This window comes from Rhinolophus sinicus, linkage group LG13, assembly GCF_036562045.2.
Source record: "Rhinolophus sinicus isolate RSC01 linkage group LG13, ASM3656204v1, whole genome shotgun sequence".
Taxonomy (NCBI): domain Eukaryota; kingdom Metazoa; phylum Chordata; class Mammalia; order Chiroptera; family Rhinolophidae; genus Rhinolophus; species Rhinolophus sinicus.
This window is the reverse complement of record NC_133762.1, coordinates 2,386,455-2,402,040: the sequence shown is the minus strand read 5'-3', so window position 1 is coordinate 2,402,040 and position 15,586 is coordinate 2,386,455. Positions and strand designations below refer to the sequence as shown.

The 15,586-nt window shown below is 42.8% G+C and overlaps 1 protein-coding gene across 1 annotated transcript in view; it reads right to left on the bottom strand.

The window, feature by feature from the left end:
* Window positions 1-15,586, bottom strand: part of OTUD7A (OTU deubiquitinase 7A) — a 211,626-nt gene that overhangs the window by 96,607 nt on the left and 99,433 nt on the right. The window contains 2 exon segments of the mRNA XM_074318359.1: window positions 1,426-1,580; window positions 3,094-3,185. Coding sequence (XP_074174460.1) covers window positions 1,426-1,576 — 151 coding nt within the window. The 5' untranslated portion in view covers window positions 1,577-1,580; window positions 3,094-3,185.

Sequence of the window (15,586 nt, the reverse complement as noted above, 5' to 3'; positions counted from 1 at the left end):
CCCAAATTAATCCTCTGTCCTTAGCTCCCTTGCCCCACTTTCCTTCCTATAAAAACCTCCCACTTTGTACAACCCCTCGGAGCCCCTGCTAGTTGCTAGATGAGATGCTGCCTGAGTCATGAGTTGCTTAATAAAGCCAACTAGATCTTCAGATTTACTTGGTTGAATTTTATTTTTTTTAACACCCTGGAAGGTAGGTTAGGCTCCATAGATAGAAAAAAGTGAGCTTAAGGGAAGTAAAATAATTTACTCTACGTGACACAGCCAGTAAGTGGCCGAGTCTGGCTTTGACCCCAGGCCTCAGTGCCAACCGCATTATAAACCTCTCGTCCACACGACCACTCGCTCACTTAGATGGAGAAACACAGTGGGAACCATCGGGGAGATATCCCATAATATGACTATTAGGAAGTGAGAACCAGACTGATTCACACACATCACGAACCCTCTCTAAGCATATTTGCTTCTAAGCCAAGTTTGGTTGAAATTCTGGGACGTTCATGGAAATTTACAATTACACGATTACCACCTCCATTTTCTCAGAATCCTCCAATAGATGGTCGTTAATTTTCAAAAGGAACGAATAGTTATCACCATCATTCATCCATATGTACCACAATTCAGATTTTTCCCACATGAATAAAGGAATCCTTGTGACTTATAATACTTGACTGAGTAGTAACTAAGTACACAAATAGTGGTTTATACATTAGAAGCAGAGAGTAATGATTTGAAAACCCTCTCTTGTCACACATTTGATTGTCCCGAGAAGTTATCACTGGCTCTTCCCACCTCTTCTTTTTATCCCACCACACACACAAATATTCAAAAATATACAACGTGAGTCCATTTTAGAGACTGGGACAGAAATGAAACTTCCAGTGTTAGTCCATTATGATTACAGCTGAATAAATATCTGAAAACATTCTGCATATGGACTGCACATTTTTCATGTAGCGAATGGCATCGGCTCTAAAAGGTCGAGGAAGAATTTTGTCTTCATGCATGTGAATTATTATCATCCATTTTACTGGCTACTAGGTAATTTCTTCACCAAAAACTTTGGCCTAAGGTATTTTTGTCTCAGCTAAGACAGCGACAAGAAGCTCAGGTCTCCAATAAAAGTGTTTTCTGGGATGTTCTATAATGTCTGCTCTAGTGAATATATTTTCTTAAAAAAAAGTAATTACTCATACATTTTGACTCATTACCCATAAGCTTTCATGCAAAGCAGAGTTGAGTGATATACTCCATACCCCAAACAAAGTCTAGGGTAACACAAATAATTTCATCACCAACAGCTTCCTTTACATTTTTAAGAGCACAAGCACCACCGTTATCAGGTAACGGACACCTTAGCTTCTGTCACCGGGTTAGCAGGTAGTTATTCCGAGAGGGAGGTGTGGGGACGAGGAGGCGGCTTACCTTCCAGCAGATCTCTGGCCAGACCAGGTTCTGCCCCCGTGGACCGAACAAAGTCTGACAGGACTGCGTCCATATCAAGAGTCGTGTGATCATGTAGAAGGGCTGCCCAGCACTCGGCCGAGGTGGGATTGGGAAGCAGGCTAGAAACCATCCACCTGCAGGAGGAAGACGGAGCATAGGTGAGGCACGCGGCCAAGTGCCCGAGGACACATGCAGAGACCCCGTAAGATCCAGTAAGAAAAGTCCAACTCAGATAGCAGCCTCCTGTACAGGCCACAGGACAGAAGGGGCCATGGCCACGTCCAGTCTTCCAACCTCACATTCTGCCAATTCCGATGACAAGGGACTGAAAAGACGACAGATTGCTTTTTAAAAACCTAACACCCACCTGGCACCATACATAGATGAGTTGGGGGGAGCACTGCTTAGATTATATGAACGTCTCACCACTATTCTGTACACCTGATACTAATATAAAATAATATCGAAGGTCAACTAGAACCGAAAACAAAAGGAAATAAATAATTAAAGAGATATTAGAAGATAGAATTTATTGGAGTCAACGACAGAAAAATCAAACAGAGCGATGAATGAGGAGGTACTAGATGTCTAACTCTCTTCTAAGCTGTACAGATGTGTGATACTTCCAGTGTGATTGGGTCACACACGCCATCCCAATTATGCTTTTATCAGTGAGCAAACCTGCCCCCCGGCTCTCAGCCCTCACCTGGCTCGTAGGAAAGACCCCATGAAATACCAAACGTGCTGAAGGTGAGTTCTACACCGTCTGCCCTCTGTCCAAGAACTGTCATAGTCACAGCCCAACAACCCGACAGCATTCATAAACAAGTCCGATTTCCTTGGCACAATAATCCCAGTTGGGATGATACAACAGGCATTAGCGTGACCACAGGCTGTGCCAGCCAACTGCTGGGGAAAAGTAACCAGCACATGGCATGTGAGGGTAACGCCTGAGTGAGCCAGCGCTGGGCCACTGGTGGGAACCCAGTCATGGCTGGAAAAGTGCAAATACGTCCCTGTGTTTGCAAAGACAAGGGGTCAGCAAATTATGGCCTGTGGGCCCAGGGTGGCCCAGCAGCTACTTTTGTGAATGAAGTTGTACTGAACACAGCCACGCCCATTCATTTACATATTATCTCTAGTTGCTTTTGCACATGGCTGAGTGGAGCAGTTAGAACAGAGACTGGAAAGCCCCTAAAACCCAAACTACTTCCTGTCTGGACCTTTACAGAAAGTGTGCTGAGCCCAGCACAGATGACGGACTTTCATACTGGTATAAAGTAAGCGTGGAATTAATTTACATGCTGCAGGGGGAAGTTTGATCCCATGGTGTGTCCTCCGTTCCTGCTTTTCACACAGCTCCTTGGACACTCAGGCCTATGGGCCAGGCTCTGTGACCACTGCTGCCACTTCCCCCGATTCTGTCACTGACGAGCTGTGACATGCAGTGTAACCTCTTGGAGCCCATCTGTGTATTTGTAAGACTGGGGGAAATGAGCTCATGGAAGGTGCCAGCTGGGAGGCCTGGGATTGGGCAGGGGGTTCTGTGACCGAGAGGTGCTCACTCTCCACACACCACCCTCCACGTGGCCCCTCCCTGCGTGAAAGCTTTGGTGGTGTGGCTAGAAAACAAGACAGTTACTGGACCTGATGTGTGTGGCACCAGTTAAGAGACTGCCTTCTTCCTCCCCGCACGCACTGGGCCTCGGCCGGACGGTCGTTTCTTCCGTCACTTCCACCTGGGGGACGAACAGAGAATAAGAGCACGTTACCATCCTCCCCCTCAGACAGGCTGAAGGCTTCGCTTCTTGTCCCATGAGACTGCGTCTGGAGCACGGCTGCCTTCCGGGGCCCCACAGGCACCTGCCTGTCAGCTGGCCATCAGCTCCCACACCCGGGGGACTTCTGCACAGGTGTGTGTGTGTGGGGTAGGGGGCTCTCCACGTTCCTCATTCCAGCGACCACTTACATTTCTGCGAGTATCCCTTTCACAGTGCAAAGCTGGTTTAACTCTTGCTGCTAAACACCACATCAGGACATTTAATCTCAGCTGCTCTTCTCATTGTAATAATGTATACATAACATGAAATTTACCCTTTCAACCTTTTTAAAGAGTCTGATTCAGTGGTATTAAGTGCATTCACACTGTTGCGCAATTATCACCACCCTCCATGTCTAGAACTTTTTCATCTTTCCAAACTGAGACTCTGTACCCACGAAACACTAATTCCCGTCCTCCCCCTCCCCCACCCCACCAGGCCCTGGCACCCACCCTCCCACTTTCTGTTTCTGAATTTGACACCCTAGGAGCCTCATAAAAGCAAAGCATATACTATGTGGCCTTGTGTGACTGGCTTCTTTAGTTCAGCATAATGTCTTCAAGGTTAATCCGTGCTGGAGCGTGTCAGAATTGCTTTTCTTTTTCAGACTTGTCTTAGCTCAGGCTGCGCTGGGAGCTTAAACACTATCCATTGATTTCTCACAGTTCTGGAGGCTGGAAGGCCGAGATCAAGGTGCTGACAGATCCCGTGTCTGCTGAGGGCCCGCTGCCTGCTTTGTAGATTGCTGACTTTTCGCTCTGTCCTCACCTCACTGACACCATGACCTCTTGTCTCTTCTTCTTCTCATAAGGGCACTAACCCCATCACGGGGCCCCCACCCTCATGACCTCATGTAACCCTAATAACCTCCCAGAGGCCCCGCGTCCTATTACCATCCCATCAGCAGTTAGGGCATCAAGATGTGGATTCTGGGGGGCACGAGCATGAGTCCACAACAAGGCTGAACAACACCCCTTTGTACCTATAGACCCCTTTCTCTTGTTTATCCATCATCCGTAGCTGGACGCTCAGGCTGCCTTCACCTTTTGGCCATTGTAACTCAGCTTAAACCATCCTTGTACTTAGACCAGGTCACCATGCTGTGACCACGACAAATTGGTGTTAGAGGGCACATTTATGCCCAAACCTCCCCCTCTGTACCATGTCGTCCAGGCAGACAGAGGTGAAAGGGTGGGCTTACAGTAAATTTTTCACCACATTCACGTATAAACATTTGCATGGCAAGAAGTTACTGTGCATATTCCTTTGGAGACTTCTCCCTTAAACCTGATCCCACCGCTGCCACCAAACCTCACATTCATGCATCGTGATGACATGGCAGGAGCTGTGCCATCAGGGACATGGGCTCCCGGCCACCTTGGCAGTCCTCACCCGTGCAACCCCTCTGAAGGGCAGTGCTGGGCCCCCACCTGCCTTTCACGGGCAGAAGCACCCACACGGCCTGGTTCCAGAGTGTGAGGCTCAGGCTGGCCGTGTCCCAGCTCCGCAGTCCTGGCCCTTGGCCAGCATTTCTCTGAGGGGCTAACCTCCTGCCCTGGGGACATTGGCGTGTCCAGCTGTTCTTGCCGTGACTGTACCTCAGGACAGGCAGTGCAGCGTGGGGACAGGGCCCTGCAATCAGTCTCTCGGTGACAGAGTGGCTCCACCATTACTGCTGTGGGGCCTCAGGCATGCTGTTCACCTTTCCGTGCCTCAGTTTCCTCATGGCGGAACGAGAAGAACAGTAGGACCTCGCAGTTACACTGAAGACTTAAGGAGCTGGCGCAAGAAACATGCTGGCCCCCAGCACAAGCTCAGTAAATCGTGACTGTCACGGAACCAGCCAGGGAACCCTCCACAGGGACCCTGGGGCCACCCTCGCCTGCCAGGCATTGTCACTGGTTGATATGTCTTTTTCATTTATAGGTTTTGCCTCCATCTCTGTTTTACTTTCAGTTTGTTGAAAAGACCTGATCATTTTTCTTGCCGAGTTTCCTACCGTCTGGCGTTTACTGATTACTCCCACGGTGTCACATACCATGCTCCTCCGTACTCTGAATTTCCTACAAATTGGCACTTGGATATGAAGGTTTGACCAAATTCAGGTTCAACTGTGGGCAAAACCACACCGTAGGTCGTGCTGTCTTCTCCTGTCAGAATGTCTGACTGTCTTGCTTGTGGAGGTGGCAGCCATCACTCATCACTGCCCAGAACCCGCAATTCATTCAGCGTCACACATGGTGACAGTCTAATTCTTTGATTACTTCTTCATTCTTTAGCTGAAATAATTATTTAAAGGGAAACTTCCCCCAATCTCCCATTTGGTTACCTAGTGGCACACGTCAAGCAGAAACAGCAAGCTAAATGCCTTATTCATCCTTTTTCAACTCACTATTTACTGGACGAATTGGTTCACCAGCTTCCTCCAATGGCACTCAATCAATTTTCTTCCTTTTTAAAGTATCCTTTTGTGCTCACGGATTTAAACATATTTGGTGCATTTTGATCCATCCAATAAAGATGCAGTTATTTTCTTTATTGATGATCCAATTGTCCAAACTTCGGCCAGTCAGAGCCTCCTCACGTTAGCTTCTGCGTCCTGAGTCAAGCAGCTTTGATCCTGGCACCACCCATCATGTCCTTCCCATCAGGAAGGAAAAGGATTTCAGGTTCATCTTGTCCATTTTCTGCTCCAGACCTGGAACTGGCCATTTCTCTAAGAACCCCGAGTCTTTTTTAGTGAGAATAGTTTTTCAAGACCATAATCTGAGTGCTGGGTGTACCAACTGCTACTGAATTAGTCATGCTTCATGGGACGTTTTACTGAACAGAGCTAAGAAATCTGTATGTTTTAAGACAAAATACATCTTGAGTTCATTCTAGTATTTCCAATTCAAATCGAGGACTTCAGAGTTTTATTTAACCTCATCCATCTTATTTATAAACGTCTTCACTCCTAATCTAGGTTCTTAGAACATCAGGAAGGACAGAATAGTCCACATTATTCTTTCAATTTTCCCCACAATATACACACAAGAGTCTCAGAATACTAATAAAACACTAACAACAGCAGAATGATTACTATAAACAGTTCAAGGTCATTTATTTACAGTATTTACTTTCTTTGGCCTTAGGGACACCCCGTTGTGAACGAACAAGCAAATTACTCGGCTTTTTAAAAAAGTCACTTAGAACAGGTCTCTGTGTGGCTCTGTCACCAACTGGATACACAGTTACGTTCACTTGCTTCACTTTATTGTTATTATACAGACTCTGTTTTAAAGTGAATTTTATCTTATACTTTTGTAAAATATTTATCAAGTTCTGAAGACCCATCTTAAAAACAAAGTATATTCAAAGAAGTCTGGTTTTATTCTGTCTCCTGTTCTCTATTCCCTTCCTTGCCTTACAATTTTATGTTTAGTTACATGATTTATACTTTTTTACTTTAAGTGGATTTAAGAAAGTCCTGTTGCACCCTCTGCTTGGATAAACTGAATTATAGATGCTCTCCCCCTTCTTGTTTTCCTTCCTTTACAACAATACATCACAAGATGTTCCTTCGGCATTCACTTTGTCACCTGGGAAAACAAAAGACTGCAAGTGACACAAATGTTCACCAATAGGGGACTGATCTTTGCTCTGTGGCTCCAGAAAGGAATGAAAAAGATTTCTGGTGTAAATTCTTTTTATATAATATATTTTCAATATATCTTTTAGATCGATTCCTAGAAGTGAGGCTGGATCAAAAGGTAATGGCAACGCAGTAGGGCTAGATCCTGCCAAATCATTCTCCTTCCATGATGTACCAGTTTTCACTGTCATTGGCAACGTAGAAAAATGACTGTTTATGCCATAATCTGACCTACAAAGTATCTTGTCAAACTTTAGGATTTTTGGTAATCCCATAGGTGAGAAACAGCATTTCACTATGGTTTTAATTTGCATTCACTCTCTTACGAAGAATGAAGCTGAGTGTCTTCTATTAAGGTGAAGAACCATTTTTATTTCATTATCTGTATGCTGTCCAATTTTCTAGGCCTTCCCCTCTTTACATATGATTTTTGGTCTTTATTTTTTCTATCATTAGTAGCTCGTTATATATCAGGGATAACAATCTTTCTGTGATATACACTGAATAGATTTCCCCTAGTTTTAATTTTGTCTTTTTCCTTTGCTTTTGCGGGTGTTTTCCTTGCTATTTAAAAAGATTTATATTGAGGGGGAGGGAGGAATAGGCAGAGCACAGAGGATGCTTAGGGCAGCGAAACTACTCTGCATGATACTACAATGACGGACACGTGTCATTAGACATGTCAAAGCCCATCGGCTGCTACTGGAGGAGGTCACTGAGTGCCAGTTGACCTGAGACATGGGTCTTGGGAAGTAAGGTGTTGTCCAGGCCATCTGGACTGAATACATGACTGAACCCAGTTAAGGCTCCTGTATAAAGTTTTAAGATTCTGGCGGGCAGGTGTGGACATCTACTCGTCTTGCAGCCAAACACGTCTCACTCCCTTGCTTGTTAAACTTGCTACCGGCCAACCTGGAGGCTCTGCCTCTTTCTTCGGTCTCTCCCTGACCTCCACATACGGGGCCAGTTTCAGATTTCACCTGGGTAAGTCCCCAGGTTGCCAACCAACAGAGGTACAACACCAAGCGTGAGCCCTACTGTAAAGTATGGATTTTGGGTGTCGATGTAGGTTCACTGATTTTAACAAAAGTATCGCTCTGGTGTGGCATGTTGTTAGTAGTGGGGGCTATGTGTATGGGGGGACAGGAGGTATATGGGAACTGTCTGTACTTTCTGCCCAATTTTGCTGCACAATTAAAACTGCTCTAAAAAACGAAGTCTATTTAAATAGTTTATATAAAGTTTTCTGTCTTTTCCTTTAATGCTTTTGGACTTTGAGTCTTAATTTGAAAAACTTTTCCTATTGCCAGACTATAGGGGAATTAACCCATGTTTGCTTCTACTAATTGAAAGTTTTCATGTTTATATTTAAAGCTCTGATGCAATTGAAATTGATCCTGGTGTATTAAATTAGGAATAAATCCAATTTTACCATTTCCCCTATGTCTGTCCAGCTCTTCCAACACTGCTTATGAAAAAGCCCATCAGATGTTAAGCTGACTGAGTTCAGATGCCTCCATTATTGTACGCTAAATTTGCATATGCAGTTGGGTCTATTTCTGTATTTTCTTGTTAGGTTTATGCCTAGGTACTCATAAAAGGTATCTTTTCTCTCATATTGTGTTAACTGGTTATTATATTTATAAAGAAACCTATTGATTTCTGGGTGTTAAATTTATAACCTGCTATTTCACTAAATTCTTAATATCAGTAGAAAATTTTCCATCTTTTTTTTGGGGGGGGGTTTCCACAAATACAATCATATCAAATGCAAATAGGTATCGTGTTACCCTTTTAATTTTTAAGTTTTTAAGCTTCTGTTTTCTTTTGCCTGATTGAATTGACTAATTCAATATGATAGTAAATATTAGTAGTGGTGATTGATAGCTTTGCTCTTAACTTAAATGGGAATAACTTTGTCATTTCCATATTAAATAAGATGCTGTCTATTGGCTTTTGGTACATACACATGTGTACACATACACATACAAATGTTAAGAAAGCATCATATTATCATGGATGACTGTTGACTTTCTCATGATTTTTTTCTTAAGAGTGATTACTATGATGAATTCTATTAATGGCTTCTAATATTGAACCTTACTCATATTTCTGTAATAAATCCCTTTTAATCATGCACTGGTACTTATTTATATGCTTTGTGATTCAGTTTTTACTTAAAAACTAAATTTAAAAAATTATTATTTAAAATTATTATTTAAAAACTAATTTTTTTAAAAAAATCCCTACATCAATATTATTAATGCATTAGACTGAGACATGGTTTTTATGTCCAATCTTTGTCAGGTTGTATAGTCAACATTATGTATACAAAGCAAAATAGGAAGTTTACCTTCCTTCTCAATTCTCTTGCAATAACCTAAGTAGCATTTGGGGTTATCTGGTATTTCACAGGTTTGAAGATATTCCTGTGAATCAACCATCCTTTTGGGGGGAAAGGGGAATTCTTTTTACCACCGTCTCTATTCTTTTCCTATGGAAATTACTCTGTTTAGACTTTCTAACTCTATAAGATACAATTTTGTTAGATTGTATTTTCCTACATTTATATCCATTTTATCTTGGTTTTCAAGTTTATTTTAATGGAGTTGAACAATGAAAGACATTTTTCCTAAGGGTCTAAATCCTCTCTATGTCTAAACGAGGAGAATACCTACTACTTGCCGTGTACCCACAACAACAAGTGCTGAGTGCTTTATCACGAGTTAACTCGCACACAGACGACAGCTGTATGAGGCAGCCACCTTGTTCTATTTTGCTGAAGCCCAGAGAGTCCAGTGGCAGAGTTATGATTCCCACACAGCCCACTTCGATACAATGGTGGCCATTCACCGTCCCCTAACAGTGGTACAGGGGTCTTCAAATGCTCTCAGGCCAAAATGTCTGGTGCCTCTGAAATATGGTAGGTGCCTAGATGCGTGATCAGAAGCAAAGCATTTCCCTAGTTGACGCTCAGTCACACCTTTAATGGTTTTCTCCTGTGTGGAAAGGTGGAAGAACGTTCTCTCCTAAAATTTATATTTTGGGGAAATAATAGTGAGTGTAGGCTCTACTGTGGTTTCTATTGTGTGCACTGAAGTGACACATGAATCAGTGAAATATCTATTTCCTCAAGGGTTGTTAATATGAGAGGTGAACAGCTGTCATCACGTTCAAGGCTCATGTCCCCCAAAGAGTTACAGGCTGTTCTTTCCATGCCACTTCCTGGCTTGAGCTCACATTAAAAATGAGGCAATTCTTAAAGAACCCACAAGGAATAACAAGCACTCATTTGTAAGACAACCCTTGAACACAGAAGCTCATTTTTAAGGCCCCGAGACCTGGCTGCACTTACATTTCTGAGTCGTAGAGGACGACTACATCCTTGCAATTCCATCACGTGCCCTCACCCTGGAACGGTCACCTTCCAAGGGAACCTGAATGCCAGAGACATTATCTCATCATTGCAAATCTGGAGCAGAGCTGCTCTGCACGAGTCCACGCCTCCAGCACTGGACTGACTGCAAGACGGGCTTGTTGGAAAGATTTACGTTTGTATTGTCCAGCCGTTTAAATCGAGTGGTAACACTGCCATAAATATGTGTCTGAACCAGACCAGTGCGCTATCAACAAGAGTTGGGTCAACAAGACCCAAACAACTCACTAAATACGTTTACAGTTGTTCTACTGGTTTCAATTATTTTACTCAGCTCTTCTTCTGGGAAAAGATGCTTTTTCTTTTTTTTTTAATGTTGTCTTTTTTAAAAACTTTTATTTATTTTAAGTGTGTTTTTCCAGGACCCATCAGCTCCAAGTAAAGTAGTTGTTTCAATCTAGTTGTAGAGGGCGCAGCTCACAGTGGCCCATGTGGGGATTGAACCGGCAACTTTGTTGTTAAAAGCACTGTGCTCTAATCAACTGAGCTAACCGGCCACCCCAAAGGTGCCTTTTCTACTGAACAAAAAGAACCTAATGGGTCAGACTCTTTCCATGGCCTCCTGTTGTCATGACAGCCGAGGAACACTTTAAACATTGCAAGTCCTGGGCTGTCAGCCCTGACCTGCTTGCCTCCTTCCCTCTCCCTGGAGGGCAGAGTTCACGTTTTGTCTTAACAGCACCATGATCTGGAATATAAAAGATGCTAAATAAATCTGCTGAGTGAATAAAGAAAGTGCAAATAAAAGTTTTAAATCCAAATTCTTACTCCAGTCTGATGGGTGGACAGGAAAATAACCATAATTCAACTCAGATTGGAATAAACACTATAATGCTGTTTATAAGAAAAATCATTAGAATACTAGAAAGGAACATTTCCTTCTATCTGGCAGAATGGAAATAGGTAAATGTAAGATGAGTTTTTGAGGAGGATTTAGGAAGGCTGAAAGAGGACATTCCATTGCTGGGGGGACACCACAAGCAGAGGGCAATAGACATGCACGTGTCCGGGAGCCACCGGGAGCCATGGGTCCCAGGGGCAGGAGAGCTAGTGGGCTCAGAGACTGTGGCTGAAGGTCAGGGTCAGGCCCTGTGGGCTGTCGGGAGAGCAGCTGGAGTACAGCGTGAGGCCAGTGGGAAGGCACTGGGAGTTTCTGAGGAGGGAACCGACATGTTTTCAAAAAACAAAGACATGGACATTTGGTAACAAAGTGGAAAATGGGTCAAAGACATAGAAAGAAATGGGAAGGTGCTCATTTTCTTAGGTGTTGCCCTCCCTACCCTATTCACCTATGGCTGACAGAGCGTTCGTTTATCAGGTAGCCGTGGAGAATCCTGGAGTTCAGAGAAGATGGACAACAGTCCTGGCACCCAGGGATGAATCATAACGGGTCAAAGTCAGTCCTTGGTAATCTCATGCCCTTGACCTGGAATTTGGTCCTCAGGATGAAAACAGAAGTCAACTGGTTGGGTAAGCTGCTGCTTACCTGATAGAAAGGGACAGACTCCACTGGCATAGACTGTTCCCACTTGCCTCCCCTCCTTCTTTCTGCCTTAAGCAAGGAAACATCTGTAAGGACACCAGCCATCTTGGGACTATGAGTTGAAAGCCAGACGACAACAACCAACATGCAAAGTCGATGGAGTTGAAAGTCCATTCATGCTGGTTTCACAGAATATTTGTACCAGCCTTAGACTACCCACTTCTGATCTTTCTTCTCATATAAATGCTATTTATTCAAGTCAAATATTTGGTTACTTGTAGCTCAACTTATCCCTAATTGATACATGAAGGTAGAATAACTCAGATGGCAAAACTAGAAGCTACAGCAAAAAGAAAATCATAGGTGAATTTCATTTGTAAACGTAGATGTAAAACTTAAAAGACTAGCAAATGAATCCAAATTGTAGAAAAAGACAAAAAGGACAAAGAAGAGACCTGGGGCTGCAGCAAGAGTGTTTGATAGTGGAGCTTAAGGATAAATGGAGACTCAGGTGGACTGAGAAAAGACCATGGCATTTTCTAGACCTGCCATAGGCATCCCGGACATGCCTCACTCCAGACTAACATGAGAGAGCAATCAATTCCCCTCTTATTAAATTCCGTTTTTCTTTTCTGTTACCAATGGCCAGACAGGATTCTGATGCTAGCGTACTCTATTAAATCACAGGAGAAAAACCATTTGGTCTCAAAAGATGCTGAAAAGTCCACATTCACCCATTATAACAGCTCAAAATGAACGACGAATAGAAGAAACGTCCTTTAGTTAACTGTAAGCATTGATCCCAAGCTTACAGGAGTTACCCTACCTCATAATGAAAACATTAGAAACAATTCCGTCGAAGTTCAGACAAGCCCATGACTAAATGTTAGAACAAATGAGAATATTTTAAATGGCTGGAACAAGATCAACATACAAAAATCAATACTTTTCCTACATACCAACATTAGCCAATTCAGCATTTAAAATAAACAAAACCAAAATCCATTTCATAATATCCAACACCAAGTATGGTCTTTGGGAAGTCATTAAACCCTTTTGAATCTATTTCTTCACCTATACATGGGGAAGATGCCACATCTTTCTTAGAATTTTGTTAAGCTTGACAAAACTTAAATCTATTTATCTATCTATCTGTCTGTCTGTCTGTCTGTCTGTCTGTCTATCTATCTACCTGCCTACCTACTTATTGCCTATCTATCTAATCTACTACCTCTCTCTATTTTTACCTACCTGCATACGTGCTTATTTGCCTACCTACTTATCTATCTACCTATCTTTCTATCTATCTCTATTTTGTCTGGCTATCCATCTCACCAATTACATGTTTATCTATCTATTTCACTATCTATGTATATAAATATCTGCCTTTCTTGCCATAAGTTTGCCTCTCTTTTTCCTATTTTTTGTCTGTGTCTAACTATCTCTCTCTCTGTTGATCTGTCTATCTTTCTTACTACTATCTGTTTACCTGTCTATCTTACCTAGTAACTCTTTGTTGCACTGTCCATCTGTTGGTCTCTCTATCTGTCTTTCAACCTATTTGCCAATCTACACATATATGCCTGTCGATGTATTCACATGATTATTTGCCTCCGTCCATCTGTCTATCCATCCATCCATCCATCCATCCATCCATCCATCCATATCTCTTTCCTCCTCCCTTCCTGTCTCATTGTCTCCTGACAGTCTAACTTCCTGTCAATCTAATTTTAGCTATTAACCAATCTAGTTATCTCTACCCTGTCATAGTGATGGACACTGAGAAGACCTTCAATATATGTTAATCTTCCCCCTTTTCATTTCCCTCCATCCCTTTATTTCTCCATTTCTGCAATCAACTGCTGGGAACTGAGCCTTTGCTCTGTGTTATGTGCCAGGGGTACAACCCAATAGCAGGCATGGGTTCCGCCTTTGAAGAGTATTCAGGCTGGTGGCCTCGACTTTTGGTGGTGAGCCCGCTATCGTGCACCTAGACACCAAGTTATAAAGTTGAATACCTGGAAGTTATGCAATGTTACCAATGTGAACTCCATAAAAACAATTTTAAAGTTAGAGAAGGAGTTTTATCACACGGTACTCAGTGCTCTGAGAGAGACAAGATGCTGTAGAAACACATGGGGGAAGGCACCACCGTGCTGGCGTGGAGGAGAGAATGGCAGTGGCTCTGAGGACGGTCCCTCTCACCTGCAAACCACAGGAGGATGAGGAATTGTGCAGTAGAGGTAGCGGCTGGTCTCCATGTGAGTGCAGAGTGGGGGAGGTACGGATGGGGCAGAAACATAAACAGGACGTGGTAAGGAGCGTACGACTTCAGACAGAAGAGACCAGAGCAACCTAATACACAGCCAGACGTACTGTTCGCACGGATGAAGGTACAATACAGTGAAGATGGCAATTATCCTCATACGATCTATGAATTCAGTGGGATCCCAACCAGGAACAAAGCAGGATTCTCTGTAGATATGAACACGCTGAATCTAAAATTTATATGGAAAAGTAAAGGAACTATATTAGGCGAAAACAATTTTGAAAAAGAAGAAAAAGGTTGGAGGATTCACACCACCCAATTTTAAGATGCATTATAAACCTACTGTGGTCAAGACAATAGTTTTGTGAAAGAACACTTAGATCAATGGAACTGAATATAGACAACTGATTTAAAAATTTTTTTGTTAACTTTTATTTACTTTAAGTGTGTTTTTCCAGGACCCATCAGCTCCAAGTCAAGTAGTTGTTTCAATCTAGTTGTGGAGGGCGCAGCTCACACTGCAGGGATTGAACCGGCGATCCTGGTGTTATATGCACTGCACTCTAACCAACTGAGCTAACCGGCTGCCCCAACAACTGATTTTTTGACAAAGGCAATCTGGGTGGAGAAAGGACACACTTTTAACAAATGGTGTTGGAACAAATGGACATCTATATGCAAAAACAAATAAAACACCTCAATTTCCACCTCACATCACATGTAAATTTAACTCTAAATGGAGCATAGACCAAGTGTGCATGTGTGTTTAGGTGTCCATGTGTGGGGTGTGTATGTATGTGTGTGTGTTCCATGTGCATCGTGAGTCTGTACACGTGTTCAGGAGTGTGAGCTTCTGTGTGTCGGTGTATGAGTGTGTGTACTCGTGGTTATGTTGGGTGTAAGTGCACGTACATGCAAGTGTGTGTGAGAGTGTGAGTGTGTGTGTGTGTGTTATGAGGGAATGTAGGGAAAACTATCTAACAGACATTTAGAGAGAAGTCCCAGTGAGCTGGATATTTACACTTGAAAGCTTCCAGAATATTTATAGTAAATGAAACAAAGGGAGAAGATGCAGTAGCTCTTTTCCATTTAAACACACACACACACACACACACACACACACACACACACACACACACACAATTCCCAAGCAGAATTTCAGGTTTTGGGCTTTTTAATAAGTTCATATTAGATGAATAATTACACGTTGGTGATTGGTAAAATTCAATATTTTACATAAGTGTCTATCTCTCCAAATAGAACAAGCCAGGTTACCTAAACAAACAAATGACACAGGAAAAGGACTTCCACAGATGGCCATCATCCTGAACGGCTTTGAACATTTTTAAAAAACGACACTGAGATAGATGGATTTTTTAAGAACCAACTTTCTTTAATTACCTGGCACCTAGACGACCTACTGTGTTAATTTACTAATCATGTTCTTTAGTTATCTGGGTTCTACCCTTCAGTCACTAGAAACGCTTATCTGAAAATA